Source organism: Phocoena sinus, chromosome 2, assembly GCF_008692025.1.
Source record: "Phocoena sinus isolate mPhoSin1 chromosome 2, mPhoSin1.pri, whole genome shotgun sequence".
In the NCBI taxonomy this organism is placed as follows: Eukaryota; Metazoa; Chordata; class Mammalia; order Artiodactyla; family Phocoenidae; genus Phocoena; species Phocoena sinus.
In genome coordinates, this window is record NC_045764.1 from 13,781,702 (window position 1) to 13,801,584 (window position 19,883).

The 19,883-nt window shown below is 38.0% G+C and overlaps 1 protein-coding gene across 11 annotated transcripts in view; it reads right to left on the reverse strand.

Moving 5' to 3' along the window:
* The window catches only part of MLLT10 (MLLT10 histone lysine methyltransferase DOT1L cofactor), a 248,761-nt gene that overhangs the window by 137,077 nt on the left and 91,801 nt on the right, over positions 1 to 19,883 (reverse strand). For all 11 annotated transcript variants that reach the window (XR_004348430.1, XR_004348429.1, XM_032622514.1 and 8 more), the window contains 3 exons: positions 18,751 to 18,860; positions 4,077 to 4,180; positions 737 to 830 (listed from right to left, as the gene is read on the reverse strand). Coding sequence is in view for 9 of the 11 variants with exons in the window: in XM_032622514.1 (XP_032478405.1) it covers positions 737 to 830; positions 4,077 to 4,180; positions 18,751 to 18,860 (308 nt within the window). In the remaining 2 variants the exon portion in view is untranslated. The remainder of the gene's footprint in view (positions 1 to 736; positions 831 to 4,076; positions 4,181 to 18,750; positions 18,861 to 19,883) is intronic.

Sequence of the window (19,883 nt, forward strand, 5' to 3'; positions counted from 1 at the left end):
TGGTGGCGCAGTGGTTAAGAGTTTGCCTGCCGATGTAGGGGACACGGGTTCGTGCCCCGGTCCGGGAAGATCCCACATGCCACGGAGCAGCTGTGCCCGTGAGCCATGGCCGCTGAGCCTGCGCGTCCAGAGCCTGTGCTCCGCAACGGCAGAGGCCACAATAGTGATGCCCGCGTACAGCAAAAAAAAAAAAAAAAAAAGAGTGATCAAATCTAAAATATTTCCAAAGCTGTATTTAAATATATTTTTCTCAAGATCTTTAACCAAGAAGTTACAAAAGAGCCTTGTTTCAGGTTTACTATCTCCAAGTAAATAAAAATGAAAATAAATAATAAAATGGGTAATAGTAATAAAGCAAAAAGATGAGAAACAAGTGATAATCACAAAATACATAATCAAACATCAAAAATTAAATTAACTGAAACCGGTGGTAAATTACAAAGAGTTCTTTACACATTTGTATTTTCTACTAAATGTATACCAACATTTACTATTAACTATTAATATATATTCTAAAGTAGAATATTCACCTTTATAAATGAACCCAAGCAAAGCAAAATCTTTTAAAATTACTAGAGCTTTTAATTCCCAACAAAGAACACGCTAAGCAAACTTAATCTGAAGCACAAACAACCAAAAAATGTAATGGCTATTATGCCTTTTCTATAAAAGACTCAACTCTATTGTCAAAACTAATTATTATCATTTTAAAATTAAATTCAAGACAAATTCTTACCAGCTTACTGAAATGATATTTACAGTAGCCACAGTATTGGACGTTATCTGCACCATTACCTTCTTCTTCACAAAGTAGTCCTGCAAACTGAGCACTGAAAAAGAAAGCCAAGTATATCAACAAAATTTCAAACCATGGTGTGCGTATATATATCTATATATATTATATATATAAAACTTAAAATTCACTTCCAAGCATGTAGGGTTTATAAGAAAACCTTACATCTCCTATGAGAAAAAGGGAAAATAAAAGGCTTTATTCTAGCTGAGACCAAGAACATTTCATCCCATCCTATGACTGATATATTTTTAAAGTTATATACATGGTTTAAAATAAACTTTTTATCCATCTCTAACAAGGATGAAGGTTTATTCACGTTTTATGTCACCAAGTAGACATCAAATTTCTTTTAAGATATCTCCACACCCCAAACTTAACACTTCATTTTACTTTTTCAATCTCTATCACAGGTACAACTGGAAAGGCCAGGCGTCTGAAGGGCTGACATGACATATGATGCAGATTACATACTGTTAGAAGGAAAATGCTTCAAGTCATACCATAGTACAGTAGGTAAGAGAAATGTAAACTGTGTTTTTCTAGTTGAAAACAATGGAAGAAATGGAACTGAAACCTAAAGCTATGATATTCATATTTTTAAAAAAACACGAAGTGCTGAAGTTTAGAATCATTATCTTGTCAATTTGACCTTCCACTTTTAACATTCCAAAATTAAAGTACTAGTATGTATCTCATACCCAAAAAAGGTTTTTCATCTTTGGAAATTTAAATACAATATTAAGAGAATTCTTTTTATTTTTTATTGAGGTATAGCTGAATTACAATGTTGTGTTAATTACTGAGGTACAACAGCAAAGTGACTCAGTTATACACATATGTACATTCTTTTCCACTATGGTTTATCACAGGATACTGAATATAGTTCCCTGTGCTATACAGTAAGACCTTGTTGTTTATCCATTCCATATATACCAGCTTGCATCTGCTAATCCCAAACTCCCAATCCATCCCCCTCCCCCTTGGAAACCACCAGTCTATTATCTATGTCCCTGATTCTGTTTCTGTTTCATTGATAGGTTCATTTGTGTCATGTTTTAGATTCTACATATAAGTGATATCATATGGTATTTGTATTTTTCTTTCTGAATTACTTTGCTTAGTATGATAATCTCTAGTTGCATCCATGTTGCTACAAATGGCATTCTTTCATTCCTTTTTATGGCTGAGTAGTATTCCACTGTGTGTGTGTGTGTGTGTGTGTGTGTGTGTGTGTGTGTGTGTGTGTATACACCACATCTTCTTTATCCATTCATCTGTCAATGGACATTTAGGGTGTTTCCATGTCTTGGCTATTGTGACTAGTGCTGCTATGAACGTAGGGGTGCATGTATATTTTTGAATTATACAGTTTTGTCTGGATATATTCTCAGGAGTGGGAATGCTGGATCATATGGTAATTCTAGTTTTAGTTTTCTGAGGAACCTCCATACTGTTTTCCACAGTGGCTGTACCAACTTACATTCCCAACAACAGTGTAGGAGGGTTCCCTTTTCTCTACACCCCCTCCGGCATTTGTTATTTGTAGACTTTTTAATGATGGCGATTCTGACTGGTGTGAGGTGGTACCTCATTGTAATTTTGATTTGCATTTCTCTAATAATTAGTGATTTGAGCATCCTTTCACGTACTTAGTGGCCACCTGTATTTCTTCTTTGAAGAAATGTCTCTTTAGGTCTTCTGTCCATTTTTCAATTAAGAGAATTTAAAAGAAACAAAAATCTTTTCCATGGGACTTCTCTGGTGGTCCAGTGGCTAAGACTCCATGCCACAGCGGGCCCATGCCACAGGGGGCCCAGGTTCAATCCCTGGTCAGGGATTTACATCCCACATACCACAACTAAAAGATCCCGCAAAAAAAAAGAAAAAAAAAAAAAGATCCCGCATGCCACAACTAAAGATCCAGCAGGCTGCAATGAAGATCCCGCATACCGCAACTAAGACACAGCGCAGCCAAAAGAATAAATAAATATTAAAATATATATATTTTCCATTCCCCAAAAGTAATCTAAAATGGACTTCATAAATCCACATACTAAAAGCTCAGGAAATAAAGCCTGTTCCTATACTGGCTGATAAATATAGACTGATTTTTAAAAATAATAACTATATGAGTTATTCCCAAACTTTTATTTTTTATTTTATTTATATTTTTTTGGCCGCACAGCATGTGGGATCTTAATTCCCCAACCAGGGATCGAATCCGTGACCCTTGCAGTGGAAGTGTGGAGTCCTAACCACTGGACTACCAGGGAAGTCTTGCCAAACTTTTAGTTTTAATTGTTGTCTATTATGTTGAATGTTTTGTTTTAGGATAATTTGTGCTTTTGAAATTTTATGCTCAAAAAAATAAGTACAAGTTTTAGTATCAATTTACACTGCCTCCAAAAATTTAGTAACACATGTTAAGAACAATAATAATGTTCACCATTTTTGCCCTGAAATCCAACTCCATGGAACTGTGCCCACTTCATAGTAAATACTCAATACATAATAGCTATTAATTATCATTAGTTACTATTCTAAGGAAATTACATCTATGTTTGTTGAATGCACAAAATGTTCTTTACAGCACCACATATTATAAAACAATTTGGAAACAATGTGTCTCAAATTGGTGAAACAGTAAATAAAATACTAACATTTGATAGGATATAATGCAGCCATTTCCATGTTGCTAGTGGACTATATCATCTTACCAAAATTTTTGGTGAAAAAATTATCAAAAAACAATGTTACATTTAAACTGTGATTTTAAAAAATTATGCAACAAATAGGTACATGGATAAAAACTGAAAAGAAACATGAACAAAATAAAACTAGAATGTTATTTAAAAAAACATTTAAGTAACTTTTTAAGGAACAGCCACTATAATACTGAGAATGATGGCGATCGCTTTTTTTTCCCCTCTTGAAACACAGACAGTGAAAAAATGCTATCATTCATTAAATCCTTACTAGTATTTCAGGTACTGCACTAAATTTATCTACATCAGCTCTTTTAATCCTAATGACAAATCCAAGGGTAGGTAACCAACAGAAGTATTTTAAACAAAATGTAACTGAATAAGGCACTAGAACCAGGGTCCACCTACTGGACTCTGGTAAATACACTCAATTATTAGAATTATCTTTATTACAGTAAATATAAACATAGACACTATCCCAACAAAATTTACTTTAATAATATTTGGGTACCTAAGTTTTTAACTTACAAGGTATTCCCAATTTCACTTCTGTACAATGACAGAAACATACTTACCATGTCACATGGAAAGCCTGTCGACATCCATGTTTATTACATGTCATGCAAGCACCAGTGGCTGCTTTGCTTTCTCTTCCTTGTTCATCACAAATGTAGCAAGTCTTAGGGTAAAGAAACAAAACAAATTGAAAAGAAAACAAAAACTTTACGAGTGCTTCACACAAATAAGGATTTTATAGTTATCTTCAGAAGTCAAGATCAGGTTTACTATCTAACCTACTCCAAATCATGAATTCATTTTTTTTCTGACTGTAATCTAATTTTTCCAAACATGAAAACATCAATACAGACATAAACGGTCCTAGTACGATTTCACAAGGCAGTGTTTCCTTAGACTCAAAAACCCCACAAGATAAGAAGAATCTTCGCAGGAACTGAGGCCAGGGGGCAGGACACAGCCTACCCCACCTCAGTATTAATATACTCCTCCTCACCAATATTTAACTGATTCCTGTAACAAAGGTGTAAAAAGAGGTTTGCTTTCTTTTCTGCTGGAAGTAAGCATAAATAAAGGAGGTTGATACAGGGAGTTGGGACTTAGAGGTGAAGGACAGTCCTAAATGAGTGAGCAAGGTTTAGGTCATTCCAACTGTCCACAAGAATCCCACATGACCTATCATTCAGCCCTGGCAACCTGACAAAATAGGCCTAGGAGGAAGACACTTTAGGAGATCAGAGATGTCCCCAAGAGGTATTGGCCAATGAACATTCCCAGCAACTTTGACATCTATCTGGTCCTTCACTCAGTTGAAAATAGCTGATAGACAGTACCACATTTTCATGAAAGACTAAATTATAAAAATGGCAATCTACAAGTGTATAATTAATAAAATTATCAACTGACTGTAAGTTGAGTATACAAAAATTAATGCCTAACTACATATACTCAAATGATACAATTCTAAAAAGAAACCAATTTCTCAACAGTAACAAAGTATAACCTAGCAAACTTCAATAGGACCACATGTATTTTTAAATTTGGAGAAGTTTCCCCCACTATGCACTGTGGTGCCAAATAACACCGTTCAACAATATTGATAAGAACACAGTTTCAAAAAAAGAGTAATATATAGTAAAGTCAGGTAAATGAATTTCAACTCCTCTGCTGAAAGACATGGATTCAGACTGAACTGAATTACAAAAATTATTTTATATCTCTAAAAAGTAAAATCCTTAGTTACAACAAAACTAACCTAGACACACTGAATAAAAGCATCTCTAGAGACCTCCCTGGTGGTCCAGTGGCTGAGAATCTACCTTCCAATGCAGACGACGTGAGTTCGATCCCTGCTTGGGGAACTAAGATCCCAGGTGCCACGGGGCAACGAAGCACACGTGCCACAGCTACTGAGCCTGCACGCTCTACAGCCTGCGCCATAACTAGAGAGAAGCCTGCGCGCCACAACTAGAGAGAAGCCCAAACACCGCAACAAAGAGCCTGCTCGCTGCAACAAAACTAAGCCCACATGCTGCAACTACTGAGCCCATGCACTCTAGAGTCCACGTGCCACACTAGAGAGAAGCCCACTAGCCGCAACAAAAGATCCCACATGCCGCAACTTAGACCTGATGCAGCCAAATTCATTAATTAATTAATTTTTAAAAAGAGCATCTCTAACTGTTCAAATTACCAGAAGGCAATATCAAACAATTACAATGGAAGCATTTAACATACATCTTTCAGCCTATAAATGATCAATAAAATTTAAAAAAGAAAAGTACAGAGCAGATTGAAACAGTAACTTTTTTTAAATTAATTTATTTAATTTATTTCTTTTTAGCTGCATTGGGTCTTCGGGGCTGCGTGCAGATTTTCTCTAGTTGCAGTGAGCGGGGGTTACCCTTCATTGTGGTGCACAGGCTTCTCATTGCAGTGGCTTCTCTTGTTGAGGAGCACAGGCTCTAGGCGCATGGGCTTCAGCAGTTGTGGCACGCAGGCTCAGCAGTTGTGGCACGTGGGCTTAGCTGCTCCACAGCATGTGGGATCTTCCCGGACCAGGGCTCGAACCCGTGTCCCCTGCATTGGCAGGCAGACTCCCAACCACTGCACCCCGACAGAAGTCCCGAAACAGTAACATTTTAAATGGCAAAATTCAGGGAAAATATGCAAAGGCCTCAAAGAATATCTCAGTAACTTCCAACAGAGCTGACAGTGAAAAGACACCATCATTTGACCACTCAATAAAACTAAAATTATGACAGATTTTTTTTTAAAGAAGTTAGGCCTTCTGAAATACCAGAGTGAAGAGGTCCACGGATCCTCTCCTCAGTAAATTAACCATTTCATAGGTGAAAAAGAACCATTTAAAGTCTCTGTATAGAATAAGCTACAAGGATATATGGTACAACACAGGGAATATAGCCAATATTTTATAATAACTATAAATGGAATATAACCTTTAAGAATTATGAGTTACAAAAAAAAGAATTATGAGTTACTATATTGAAAATCTGTAACTTACGTGGTACTGTATATCAATTACACTTCAATAAAGAAAAATAATAAAGTCTCTGAAAATTGTCCTGAAGACATGCAGAAAGCAGAATATTTTACCCAAGACAATCTACTAAATCTCAATAAGAACAGTGAGAGCCAGTGACATTTGAGCCATGATCTGCCCCCATAACCACCACCACCCCCACACATACTGCTTCCTGTGATGGAAGTTCCTTTCTGGGTGGCGCTGTCAAGAAGATGAGGGCTCCCTCTCTCCACAGATCCTAGTCTAAGGCTACAATTTTACCCGAGGAGGGGCAGGTCTCCAGTGACTCTCATACTACTACTCATCCTGGTAGCTCCCACTCATAGCCTCCCACCCTAAAAACAGGCCAAGATTCCTGGGGCACTATCATTCCTTCCCCAGCTTGCTAGCAGAATGGAAGTTCCATGCTAGGAGGGATAAGCTGGGCTACTATACCCTTCCCTCCTTCCAGCACCCTGTCAGAGTACACGTGCCTCTTCAGGAGAAGCAAAGTGCTGTCACCATCCCCAGCTCCAGAGCACTAGTGCAGAGGTTCTGTCTCTACAAGGAGAAGGAAGACTCATTCTCTAGAGGGGCTACTATCTAAAATGTCTAATTTTGGGGGAGTTCCCTGGTGGTCCAGTGGTAAAGAAACCGCCTTCCAATGCAGGGGACGTGGGTTCGATCCCTGGTAGAAGAACTAAGACCCCACATGTCGCAGGGCAATTAAGCCCACATGCCACAGCTATTGAGCTCACGTGCCTCAACGAGAGAGCCCACGTGCCGCAAACTACAGAGCACACACATCACAACTAGATAGAGAGAAAGAAAAAATAAATAAAACCGGCACACCACAATTAAAGACTAGTTGCGCGCCGCAACTAGTGAGAAACCTGAGCAGACCACGTGCCTCCACAAAGATCCCGTGTGCCACAACTAAGACCTGACGCAGCCAAAAAAATAAATGAAATAAAATGTCTAATTTTCAACAAAAAATTATAAAACATGCAAAGAAAGAGAAAAGTATGACCCATTTGTAAGAAAAAAAAAAAAGCAAGCATTTGATAACTGTCTTTGCGGGGAACCAAGATGTTGGACTTAGGAGACCAAAACCAACCAAATAGAAATAGGAGACCAAAACCAACCAAATTTTAAAATTCACTAAAAGGGGGGCTTCCCTGGTGGCGCAGTGGTTGAGAGTCTGCCTGCCGATGCAGGGGACAGGGGTTCGTGCCCTGGTCCGGGAAGATCCCACATGCCGCGCAGCGGCTAGGCCCGTGAGCCATGGCCGCTGAGCCTGCGCGTCTGGAGCCTGTGCTCTGCAACGGAAGAGGCCACAACAGTGAGAGGCCCACGTATAGCAAAAAAAAAAAAACCTCAGGGGCTCAATAGTAGATTTGAGTTGGCAGTAGGGTAAGAATCAACTTTAAAAATAGATCAATAGAGATTTTACAATCTAAGGAACAGATTTTTCAGGTCATACTACCTAAAGAACAGTTTCAGAGAAACGTGGTATGCCGTTAACTGCATTAACAGATGTGTAATGAGAAAATCAGGAGAGGAAAGAAAAGGATAGAAACTGTACCTGAAGAAATAATGGCTGAAAACTTCCCAAATGTGATGGAAAACAATAACCTACACATCCAAAAAGCTCACCAAACTCCATACAGGATAAACACAAACAGATGGACACTCAAAATGCTGAAAGGCAAAATAAAGAGAAAATCTCGAAAGCAAAATGAGGGAAATATATCAACAAATACAAGTAAACCTGAGGTTTCATTAGGAATAAAATAGGGGACAGAAAGCAGTGGAATAACATTCAAAATGCTGAAAGAACAAAACTATCAGCCAAGAATCCTATATCCAGAAGAGCTATATTGCAGAAATAATGGCAAAATAACATTCTCAGACCGAAAAAAACTGAGATACTTTGTTGCTCCAAACCTCACGAACAAGAACTACAAAAAGAAATTCCTTAGGCTAAAATTAAGTGACACTAGACAGTAATTGCAATCCACACAAAAAAACAAAGAGTTCCTCAATAAAGCTGAAATTTTTAAAAATAAATATATAGGGCCTCCCTGGTGGCTCAGTGGTTGAGAGTCCGCCTGCCGATGCAGGGGACACGAGTTCATGCCCCAGTCCGGGAGGATCCCACGTGCCGGGGAGTGGCTGGGCCCGTGAGCCATGGCCACTGAGCCTGCGCATCCAGAGCCTGTGCTCCGCAACGGGAGAGGCCACAACAGTGAGAGGCCCGCGTACCGCAAAAAAAAAAAAATTAAGTAAATAAATAAATATATAGACCAATTAAAAAACAAAGAAAGAGTTCTGACAAAGGTAATTATATACGAAATGATAGAAGATAGTATGATGAGATATTTCTTTCTCATTCTCTTAATTTAAAAAGCAATCACATAAAACAATGTCCATAAATTGTATTGTTGGGACTATAACATATAGAAATGTAATATATGTGACAATGACGACACAATGAAAGAGAGTGGGAATAAGTTATTTTGGAGTAAGGAAATAACACGAGATGGTAACTGGAACCCATAGGAAGAAACGAAGAGAAATAAAAATGGTAAACAGGAAAACACACACTCTATAAATATATCTGTGGTCTTCATCTCTTAGCTTCTTTAAAAAATATAAGATTATATAAAGCAATAATTTTAACTACTTTGGGGCTTGTAGTATATATAGAGACATGATATCTATAATAATAATAGCACAAAGGTGGAGAGGAAAGAAATAAAATGAATGCTATAAATTTTCTATATCTTACTGGAGTTAAGTAGATTCTGGTAAGTTAAGATGAATATTGTAAGCCCTAGAGCAACCACTAAGAATATAACCCAAGAAAATATAATTTAACAATCATGAAAGGAATGAAAACGGTACACCAGAAAACATCCACTTATAAACATTAAAGAAGGTAGTGTACAAAGAGAAAAAACAAAGTAGTCACAAGACAAAAAAAACAAATTAAGGGACTTCCCTGGTGGCGCAGTGGTTGAGAATCTGACTGCCAATGAAGAGGACACAGGTTCAATCCCTGGTCTGGGAAGATCCCACATGCCGCAGAGCAACTAAGCCTGTGCACCACAACTACTGAGCCTGCACTCTAAAGCCCGCAAGCCACAACTACTGAAGCTCATGCACCTATAGCCTGCGCTCTGCAACAAGAGAAGCCACTGCAATGAGAAACTCATGCACCACAACAAACAGTAGCTCCTATTGGCCTCAACTATAGAAAGCCCACGGACAACAACGAAGACCCAGCACAGCCAAAAAAACAAAAAATTGCTGTTAATAAAAAAAAGTAAAAAAGAAAACAAAGTAAAACAGCAGATGTAAACCCAACCACATTAATAGCACTGAATATGAAAATAATCCAATCAAAAGGCAGAGACTGCTTAACTGAATTAAAAAAAAAAGTTCCAGGCTTCCCTGGTGGCGCAGTGGTTGAGAGTCCGCCTGCCGATGCAGGGGACACGGATTCGTGCCCCGGTCCAGGAAGATCCCACATGCCGTGGAGTGGCTGGGCCCGTGAGCCATGGCTGCTGAGCCTGCGCATCCCGAGCCTGTGCTCCACAACAGGAGAGCCCACAACACTGAGAGGCCCGCGTACCGCAAAAAAAAAAAAAAAGTTCCATATGCCATCTATAGGATGCATACTTTAGATCTAAAGACACGAGTAAGTTAAAAGTAAAACGATGAAAAAAGATATACCATGCAAAAGGCAAGCAAACACAAGGCAATGCATACTTTAGATTTGAAGACACAAGTAAGTTCAAAGTAAAAGGATGAAAAAAGATATACCATGCAAAAGGCAAGCAAATACAAGTGGTTTATTATCAGACAAAAAAATAGACAGTTGAGGACTCCCCTGTTGGCACAGGGGTTAAGAATCTGCCTGTCAATGCAGGGGACACCGGTTCAATCTATGGTCCAGGAAGATCCCACATGCTATGGAGCAACTAAGCCCATGTGCCACTACTATAAATAAATAAATTTATTTTAAAAAAAAGAAAAATAGACTATTGAGAGAGATTTTATAATAATAAAACAGATATAACAATTATAAGCATATATACATGCAACCAACAAGAGCTTCCAAGACACATGAATCAAAGGAGGAAAAAAGTAATTTGCAAATTTTAAATTTCACAATTAAATAACTATTGGATAGAGAAGAAAAATTATAAACTAACTTGAGGATTATTTAGAAAATGATCCCAAACAACAAAATCACATCTAAATAAAATGTCAAGTATGTGAATAAAGCTATACTCAGAGGCAAACTTATAGCCTGAAAACTTTCATTTTAAGGGGGGAAAAAGTCATAGTTTGACCTAATATTTTGAATAAAAGAAACAGTGTTCATATCAAAAGGATTCAGGGGCCAAATTCCAACTCTACCTAAAAAGTAGAGAACTGAAAGAATATCACTCTAAACCTATCAAGAAAAAGCCATTTAAACTATAAAACCCACAACTTTTCTTGAAACTATGAAAGATTTGCACCTGCAAAGGCAACCAAATAGTTTGAAATCCAAGGGCAGACACACTCTCTCCTTCAGCTGCCTAAAAACCACAAGACACTCAGACTATCCACTAACGACAGAGCAAGGGAAGAAAATGTGGAGGAAGACATGCAGATAAGAAACCAGCTAAAATTCTAACAAATTGCTCAAGGCTGATTGTGGGCTACTGCAGTAGTACAGAACCACTGGAACCACAGACAGGAGTTCACACTCACTCACAGGCTCTACTCCATGAAGATTTACAAGGAGCTCTTGGGGAAGACTGGAAGCAAGGAGACAAAACAACCAGAAAGAATCTCCCTTGGTGGTGCAGGCATGAAGGAGAGGATCAGGTGCCACTGAGGCAAAGATATGAAATCCCACCTCGTGCCCAGACACTACTCTCAAAAGCCCTGAGCTTCTGGGGGATTGGAGGCAAATCCTGTCACACCCAGGGCATAAGTAAAGACCCATGATGGCTAGGAGGACAAAGGAGAAAATCTTTTACCTCTAAACAAGGGGCAGGAAAAATTCCTGACCCCAGGATCTGTTATCGGAGATCTTCTAGCACTTGGGGAGAGACAGGAAGCTGTCTCCCTCCCAAGTCCTTCCACAGATGTAAAGTCTGCCAAAGGCAGGAGGCAATGAATTGGTGAAACCCTGAGGCCCAGATATACAGAGCCCACCAAGGACTGAGGCTGGACCAAAACAACTAAGAAATCAAAAGCCCAAAACATCAAATAATAAACAATAGCAGTCTAGCACTAACAGGTGGGACAAAAGTGTGGTAAAAGGAAGAGCACAGAAAGAAACCAACCTCTGTGGCACCAAATCACCCAATATTCCAGCCTTCAACCTAAACATAAGGTATCATTAGAGAAGGATGAAGGGGCAGGGCCACCCCAATGGACTCAGAAAACAGATCATCAAGCCACAGAGAGAGGTCACACAATGTTACTTCCACCGCACTTTATTAGCCAAAACAAGTTACAGAGCAGCCTAGATACAAGAGATGAGGTATTTACTTTTGGTACGAATGTAAACTGGTGCAGCCACTATGGAAGACAGTATGGAGGTTCCTTAAAAAACTAAAAATAGAGTTAACATATGATCCAGCAATCCCACTCCTGGGCATATATCCAGAGAAAACTATAACTCAAAAAGACACATGCACCCCACTGTTCATATTTACAATAGCCAAGCAGCACTATTTACAATAGCCAAGACATGGAAGCAACATAAATGTCCACCATCGACATATAAATGGATAAAGAACATGTGGGGTGTGTGTGTGTGTGTGTACACACACACACACACCCCACATGAGGGATAAATTTGGAATTGGGGATTAACATATACACACTACTATATATAAAATAGGTAAACAACAAGGACCTACTGTATAGCACAGGGAACTATATTCAATATCTTGTAATAACCTATAACAGAGAAGAATCTGAAAAAGCATATATATGTATGTATGTGTATACAGACATAGACATAACTGAATCACTTTACTATACACCTGAAACCAACACAACTTTGTAAATCAACTATACTTCAAGAAAAAAAAAATTCTTAATAGCTTTCCACATCTATTCCTTTGGAAAAAAGATAAAGGGAAGTTGGGCTAGCAATTTCTAAATTTTCCTCTACCGTTATCCTCTTATAGTTCAATGACACCATGTTTTATAGTATTTTTGGTTTGTTTGGTTGGTCTGTTATGATCCTTCCTATACTTATAAACACTCATTCCTTCATGGCCATTCAGTAAATAAAAGCTATTCAAAAGGATAAATCCAGGATATACCCATCATCTGCCAACTACTCTCTATGGAAATTGTAGCTTTCTAAACTAAATGCTTCCTTGACTCTAAAGAACACAAGACCACCCAAAAAAGTTCCCAAATATCTATGTTGCCCCAATCTTCCCATTTCTTAAAAATTATTGAAACGTAATTAAAGGTAACATATGCCACTCACATTTATTAACAAAATGTATATGTTAGTGAAATAAGGAATTGATACAAGAAAATATGAGATGTCAAAAAATAAAAACAATCTGATGACAAATGGTACAGAAACTGGCCACTATATATATAATGACGTGGAAATTTTAACAAAATAAGTCAACACAGTGAGTTCTCTGCAACTGGATATATTATACAAATAGTCTAGAAATTTTCCTTTTTTTCTTCTAAATCCTACAGTGTTCCAGCCACACAGGATTTATTATTCTCTGAAATGCCTAGCACCTCCCCTTTGTACCTATTACCCTAATTTATGCTACTTTCTCTGTCTAGAATTATTATTTGATTCTTTCTTCCACAGGTCAAATTTCTTATTATCATGCACAGCCCTTATATAATATCTTTGTGTGCCTTATTCAATTCCTTAGACAAAAATAATCCCTCCTTTCAGTATGTTCCATAATACTCTATTCAGATTTATTATTTATAATCTCTTATTATTTTCATACATTGTAGTTATATATTTACTTGACTGTCTAAGTGTCACATGGAGATAAACCCTGTATTTTATGAAACTCTGAACTCTTAGCATCTAGCACAATGCAAAGCAGGTCCATTTTAAGTGCCCAATACATTTATTAATAATCTCCACATTATCCTTTACTACCACTCATTAAGGACTGATGTATTCCAGGGGAGCTCCCTGGCAGTCCAGTGGTCAGGACTTGACACTTTCACTGCCATGGTCCAGGTTCAATCCCTGGTCAGGGAACGCCCCCACACGCCCCCCAAAAAGAAAAAAAAGATTGATGTCTTCCAAAATGCAACAATCCATTTTCCCATTGTTCCTATCATTTCAGAATTCCATGTCCCCTATTAACCATACTGAATATTCACAAACAGAATATTATTCTTTTTAAGGTTAACTATACAGACCAACAACCATAAGAATCCAAGAAACATATAAGGAAAAAATCTGACCGAGAGATACACCATGCTTCTGGAAGGGGAGATTCAATATTCCAAAAAGATCAATTTTTCCCCAAAATAGTATTTCACTGTAGCACCAGTAAAATTAAAATTGTATTGTTACTCCTAATGTTCATCTAAAAAAAGAAATACATGGCAATATCTGTCCTACCATGTACCAAGATGTATTTAAAGCCATAATAATGTAAAACAGTGTGGTACTAGAATAAGAATAGAAAGACACATCAATGGAACAGAAAAAATGTCAAGAATAGCCAAGAATTTAATAATGATTCAAACAGTATTTCAAATCACTGTGCGAAACCTAGATTATTCAATAATAGTGCTGAAAAGGTTGACTAAACCACATGGGAGGGGAAAAATTACACACACATCTCACCATATTCTAAAATTAACTCTAACTGGATAGAAGATTTATACCTAAATTAATTCATTCTGCCTCTATACTCCCTCCCTTACTTCTTGAGTACTTTAGTCTTAAAGCCATGAGCTGGGGCCAAGCATGCTAGCATCTATCCTGGGAAGGGAGGGGCAGGCCAACTCAACTATCAGAGCCCCAGTAGTGTTGGCGCTCATGAGAGTGTTGGGGGTTGGGGTGGAGGTAGTGTCCAAGTGAGTTGTAAGAACCTGAGCAAAGTCAGCAAAGTGAGGGGAGAAGGGGTAGTTCTGGACTGAAGCTGGGTGTCAAACCCCCAAAATGGTTTAAAAAAATAAAGGCAGACATGCAGGGAAGCAGCAGCAACCCAGAGTGAGGTCTGAGCCTGAACATGGTTAGGCTGGCTCTGTATTATGGGATGGCAGCAACAGAAGATTTGTCAATATAAGAGAGAATGATCAAATAAATATATTGAGGATAATGGGAGTCAGGTTTCTCACTGTCTGGCATGAGAGTCATAACACAAAAACAAAAAAACATTAGCATGAACCCTGTGCTGTCGGATTAGGTTTAGGGAAATTACTAGGAAATTCCTAGGAGTTTATGGTTCAATAAATAAATAGATACAAAGACAGACAGATACAGAAATACATACAGATATGTTTGTGTTTAATACATAAATCCATATACTAAATCAGAAGTATCTATGTGACCTCACCAACTTCAAAATATAAAGAAGATATAGATGTGAATGTGCGTTTATCTCTGCATCTATACACACTGAGAGGGCCTGGAAGTAGCAACATCCTAATAACAATGAGCACACCTAGTGTCCACTTTGGTTTCTAAATACCATTCTCACCTAAAATAAATCAAGGCTCCCTGGAGAAATGTTATTCTAGGGCTAAGACAAGGAATGGTTCAAAATGTGCCTAGAACATACTGTCATGTCAGAAGTAAAGAAGTGCTCAAACAATGATAGAACGATGTCAAAAGACACAGGAACCCACATGAAGAGGTCCCACTGGCCAAACCTGAGACAATATGAACATCACAATAAGTGACAGTAATGGGGAATGACCCATTAAAATAAAATATTAACGTGTAAGTCAATATTAGTCCATACTAATATAAATAATTGCGGAGTGGAGAAAGCTTTTCCTTAAAATGGAATGCCACCTGATGAATGTAAAAGATGGAATTAGGAAACCACCACTTGCCATCAATCTAATAGACTAATTAAGCAAAGAAACAACAATGAATGCTAAAATTAGTGAGTAAAAGGCACAAGGAACAAGATATTTACATAAAAAGTACTTCCCGGGGCTTCCCTGGTGGCGCAGTGGTTGAGAGTCCACCTGCCGATGCAGGGGACACAGGTTCGTGCCCCGGTCCAGGAAGATCCCACAGGCCGCGGAGGGCTGGGCCCATGAGCTATGGCCGCTGAGCCTGCACGTCCGGAGCCTGTGCTCCGCAACGGGAGAGGCCGCAACATGAGAGGCCTGCGTACCGCAAAAAAAAAGAAAGTACTTCCCCACAAAATGCTTACTGATTATAAAGGGAATAAAGATTAACCTCCCAGTGGAGAAATCTTGGAGACACTGCCTTAACCAAGTGATCAAGGTAAAATCACCAGTAATGGGAAAAGCTAAAATCATTTACCACCTGACAGGATGCAATGAGAAGAACATAGCATTGTTTCTGTGATATTCCTGCCAAAAACACATAATCTGAATTTAATCATGTGGAAACATTATAAAAATCCATTCTACAAATGACTGGCCTATACCATTCAGAAGTATCAAAGTTATGAGAGTCAGAGAAAGACTGAGTTACTATTCAGGAGACCTAACAGACAAAAAGCAATCTGTGATCTTTTTGCTATGAAAGGGAAAAAAGAAAACATGAATGAAAATTAGGCAAATAATGATGGGGTCTCTGGATTAGACAGTAATAATGCATAAATGTTAATTTCCTGATTTTGGCTGTATTCTGGTCATGCAGAAGAAAGTCCTTCTTTATAGGAAATACAAACTAAAGCATTCAGAGGTGTCGGTGTTATATGATAAATTACTCTCAGATGGTTTAGGAGAGGAAGAAGTCTTTGTACTATTAATGCAACCTTAATTTAAGTTTGAAATTATTTCAAAATTGAAAGGAAAAAAACAAGTATTTTTAGAAATGAATTTTGAAAGTACTAAAAAAATTGTTAGACATTAGTGTAGAGAAAGATTTTCTTTGCATGGCAACAAAGGCAGAAACAATAAAGAGTAGTTGTGTAAATTACAAAAAATTTTAAACTTCAAACTAGAAGAAATTAACCTGCTAGAATACCGACAACAATAAAAACCATCAAGAAAAATAAAAAGAAAATGTTACGTTATGGGCAAAAGCATTCATAGCAAGTATATAAGAATAAAGAATAACATCTCCAATATAAAAAACATTTTGTAAGAAAAAATTAAAACATTACAATATTAAACTGAACGAAGAGCTATTCAAGATCAATTAACAAACATGAATAACCTTTTTAAAAAACTTTAAAATATCTAACCTTACCAATATTCAAAGAAAATCATTCAAACACTAATATTTTTCACTAAAAAGAATAGCAAAGCCTGTTTTAATGGTAATATACAGTGCATTTAACAGGATATAAGATTATGTGCAATCTCACATATAACTAGTGTGATTAATAAATGAGAAACTACATTCTAGAACAACTTCACACAATATATTTACTGAAGCCTCCAAAATGTTCATACTCTTTTACACAGAGATTTGGCTGGTATGTACATGCCAAACACCAAGTGAGGCTCTTCAACAAGAAGGCGTTCCTAAGGCGTTCCTAATAAATTATATTTTATCAAAACTAATAATACTTTGTACCAGATGCTAAATATCCGCTAGAAATAATGGCAAAATACAATTTATTAACACAAAATGATGTTCAGGGTTATTAAGTTTCAAAAACAGAACAGTATGAGCACTATGATCCAAACTTTTTACAGTGATATAGTATATGTAAAAACGCACACAAAAAAGATTTTAGATGATTTCTGTCTCGCATTTTCCTATTTTTTCTCCATATGTTCCTTTTCTTTAAATAAATACTAACGACCTACATTACAAAATGTTTAGTATTTTGAAACCTTAGAACTGGCTGCAGTGACACTTCACCAACGGAATAAATCAACAGGTACCTTTAGTTAAAAATGGTAACACTATATTTAAAGACACAGTGGTTAATAGAAAAAAATCATCCAATAATATGCAAAAGAGAATGAAACAATAATATAAATGTACTACATTAATAAAAAGATACAGGAAAAAAGTGAACATTAACTGAGGTTTTTAAAAAAGGCAACAATAGGGCTTCCCTGGTGGCGCAGTGGTTGAGAGTCCGCCTGCCGACGCAGGGGACGCAGGTTCATGCCCCGGTCCGGGAGGATCCCACGTGCCGCGGAGTAGCTAGGCCCGTGAGCCATGGCCGCTGAGCCTGCGTGTCTGGAGCCTGTGCTCCGCAACAGGAGAGGCCACAACAGTGAGAGGCCCACATACCGCCAAAAAAAAAAAAAAAAAAAAAAGGCAACAATAAAAATCCTATCTCGGGGGAACAAAATAATGTGGAGAGAGATGAGCAAATAATATTCTGTGATAGGATTATTTTTAAGACAGGATGTGCAGCATCGTAACGAATATTATACCAAATAATGATTAATTCAAATTTAACAGATCCTCAATGTCTGAAAGAACATAAAAGTTAGTAATTCTTAAAGAACAAATCTAAGGACTTCCCTGGTGGTCCAATGGGTAAGACTCTGCGCTCCCAATGCAGGGGGCTCGGGTTCGATCCCTGGTCGGGGAACCAGGCATACATGCATGCTGCAACTAAGAGTTCACATGCCACAACAAAGAAGTCTGCATGCCGCAACTATAAGATTCCACATACTGTAACTAAAGATCCTGCATGCTGCAACGAAGATCCCAAGTGCCACAACTAAGACCTGGTGCAGCCAAAATAATAAATAAATATTATTTTTAAAAAAAGAACAAATCTATACAGATTAAAATGTTAGAAGCTTAAATACTTAGGTTAATGTAAAAGGTAATATAGTTTTGTTTGTGTGTGTTTGTTTTGTACTCCTGTGACCTTAATAACATATTTTAATACTTGTAGTTTACCACAGTAATTACACTTTTTCCAAATCAATGGAGGCATTTAATTTAAATTTTTTAATGAAGGGCTGTAATAAAACAAAATTTAAAAATTCCTTTATACTTCCCAGTTTTAAAACAAAAAAATTATATTCAAACATCAATAAAATAATATCTACTATACCTTATTATAACGATCATGTGGCACAGACTGTAAAACAATTGGTTCCATTGTTGAAACATTGGCAAACTGTACCTCTGGAATATACAGGGCACAAACCACATGAGCCCAACCTAAAAATAAACAAAAATAATGTCATTTTTCCATTTTTCAATAAAGTTTTTTCAAAGATAAATTAAATTATTAACTTTATGAACAGGTCCCTTAAATGTCCATTTTAGGAAATGCACAACAAAAACATTAACAAATTATCACTACTGACTGATCATCAAACCACTACTGATAAGACTCTTAGTCGTTTCTCCAGTTAATACACACAGTAACACAAATAAGCAGAAACTTTTTTTTTTTTTTTTTTTGGCTGTGCCACAAGGCTTGCTGGATGGATCTCAGTTCCCCGACCAGGGACTGAACCCGGGCCACAGCAGTGAAAGCCCAGAATCCTAACCACTGGACCACCAGGGAATTCCCCAGGGGAAATTTTTTTCTTTTCTTTTTTGGCTGTGTTGGGCCATCGTTTCTGTGTGAGGGCTTTCTCTTGTTGCGGCAAGAGGGGGGCCACTCTTCATCACGGTGAGCGGGCACTCACTCTCGCGGCCTCTCTTGTTGCGGAGCACAAGCTCCAGATGCGCAGGCTCAGTAGTTGTAGCTCACGGGCCTAGATGCTCCGCAGCATGTGGGATCTTCCCAGATCAGGGCTCGAACCCGTGTCCCCTGCATTGGCAGGCAGAACCTCAATCACTGCGCCACCAGGGAAGCCCCCCAAGGGAAATTTTTAATTCAGATGCTGGCACTGACATTTTTCATAAGAGTAAACTGAATAATTCAGATCAATAATTCCTCTGAGAACCACTACAGAAGTATGAAGTTTTGGGACTTCCCTGGTGGTGCAGTGGTTAACAATACACCTGCCAATGCAGGGGACATGGGTTCAAGCCCTGGTCCGGGAGGATCCCATATGCTGCGGAGCAACTAAGTCCACGTGCCACAACTACTGAGCCTGCGCTCTAGAGCCCACAAGCCACAACTACTGAGCCCGTGTGCCACAACTACTGAAGCCCATGTGCCACAACTACTGAAGCCCGGTGCGTAAAGCCCTGCTCCGCAACAAGAGAAGCCACTGCAATGAGAAGCTC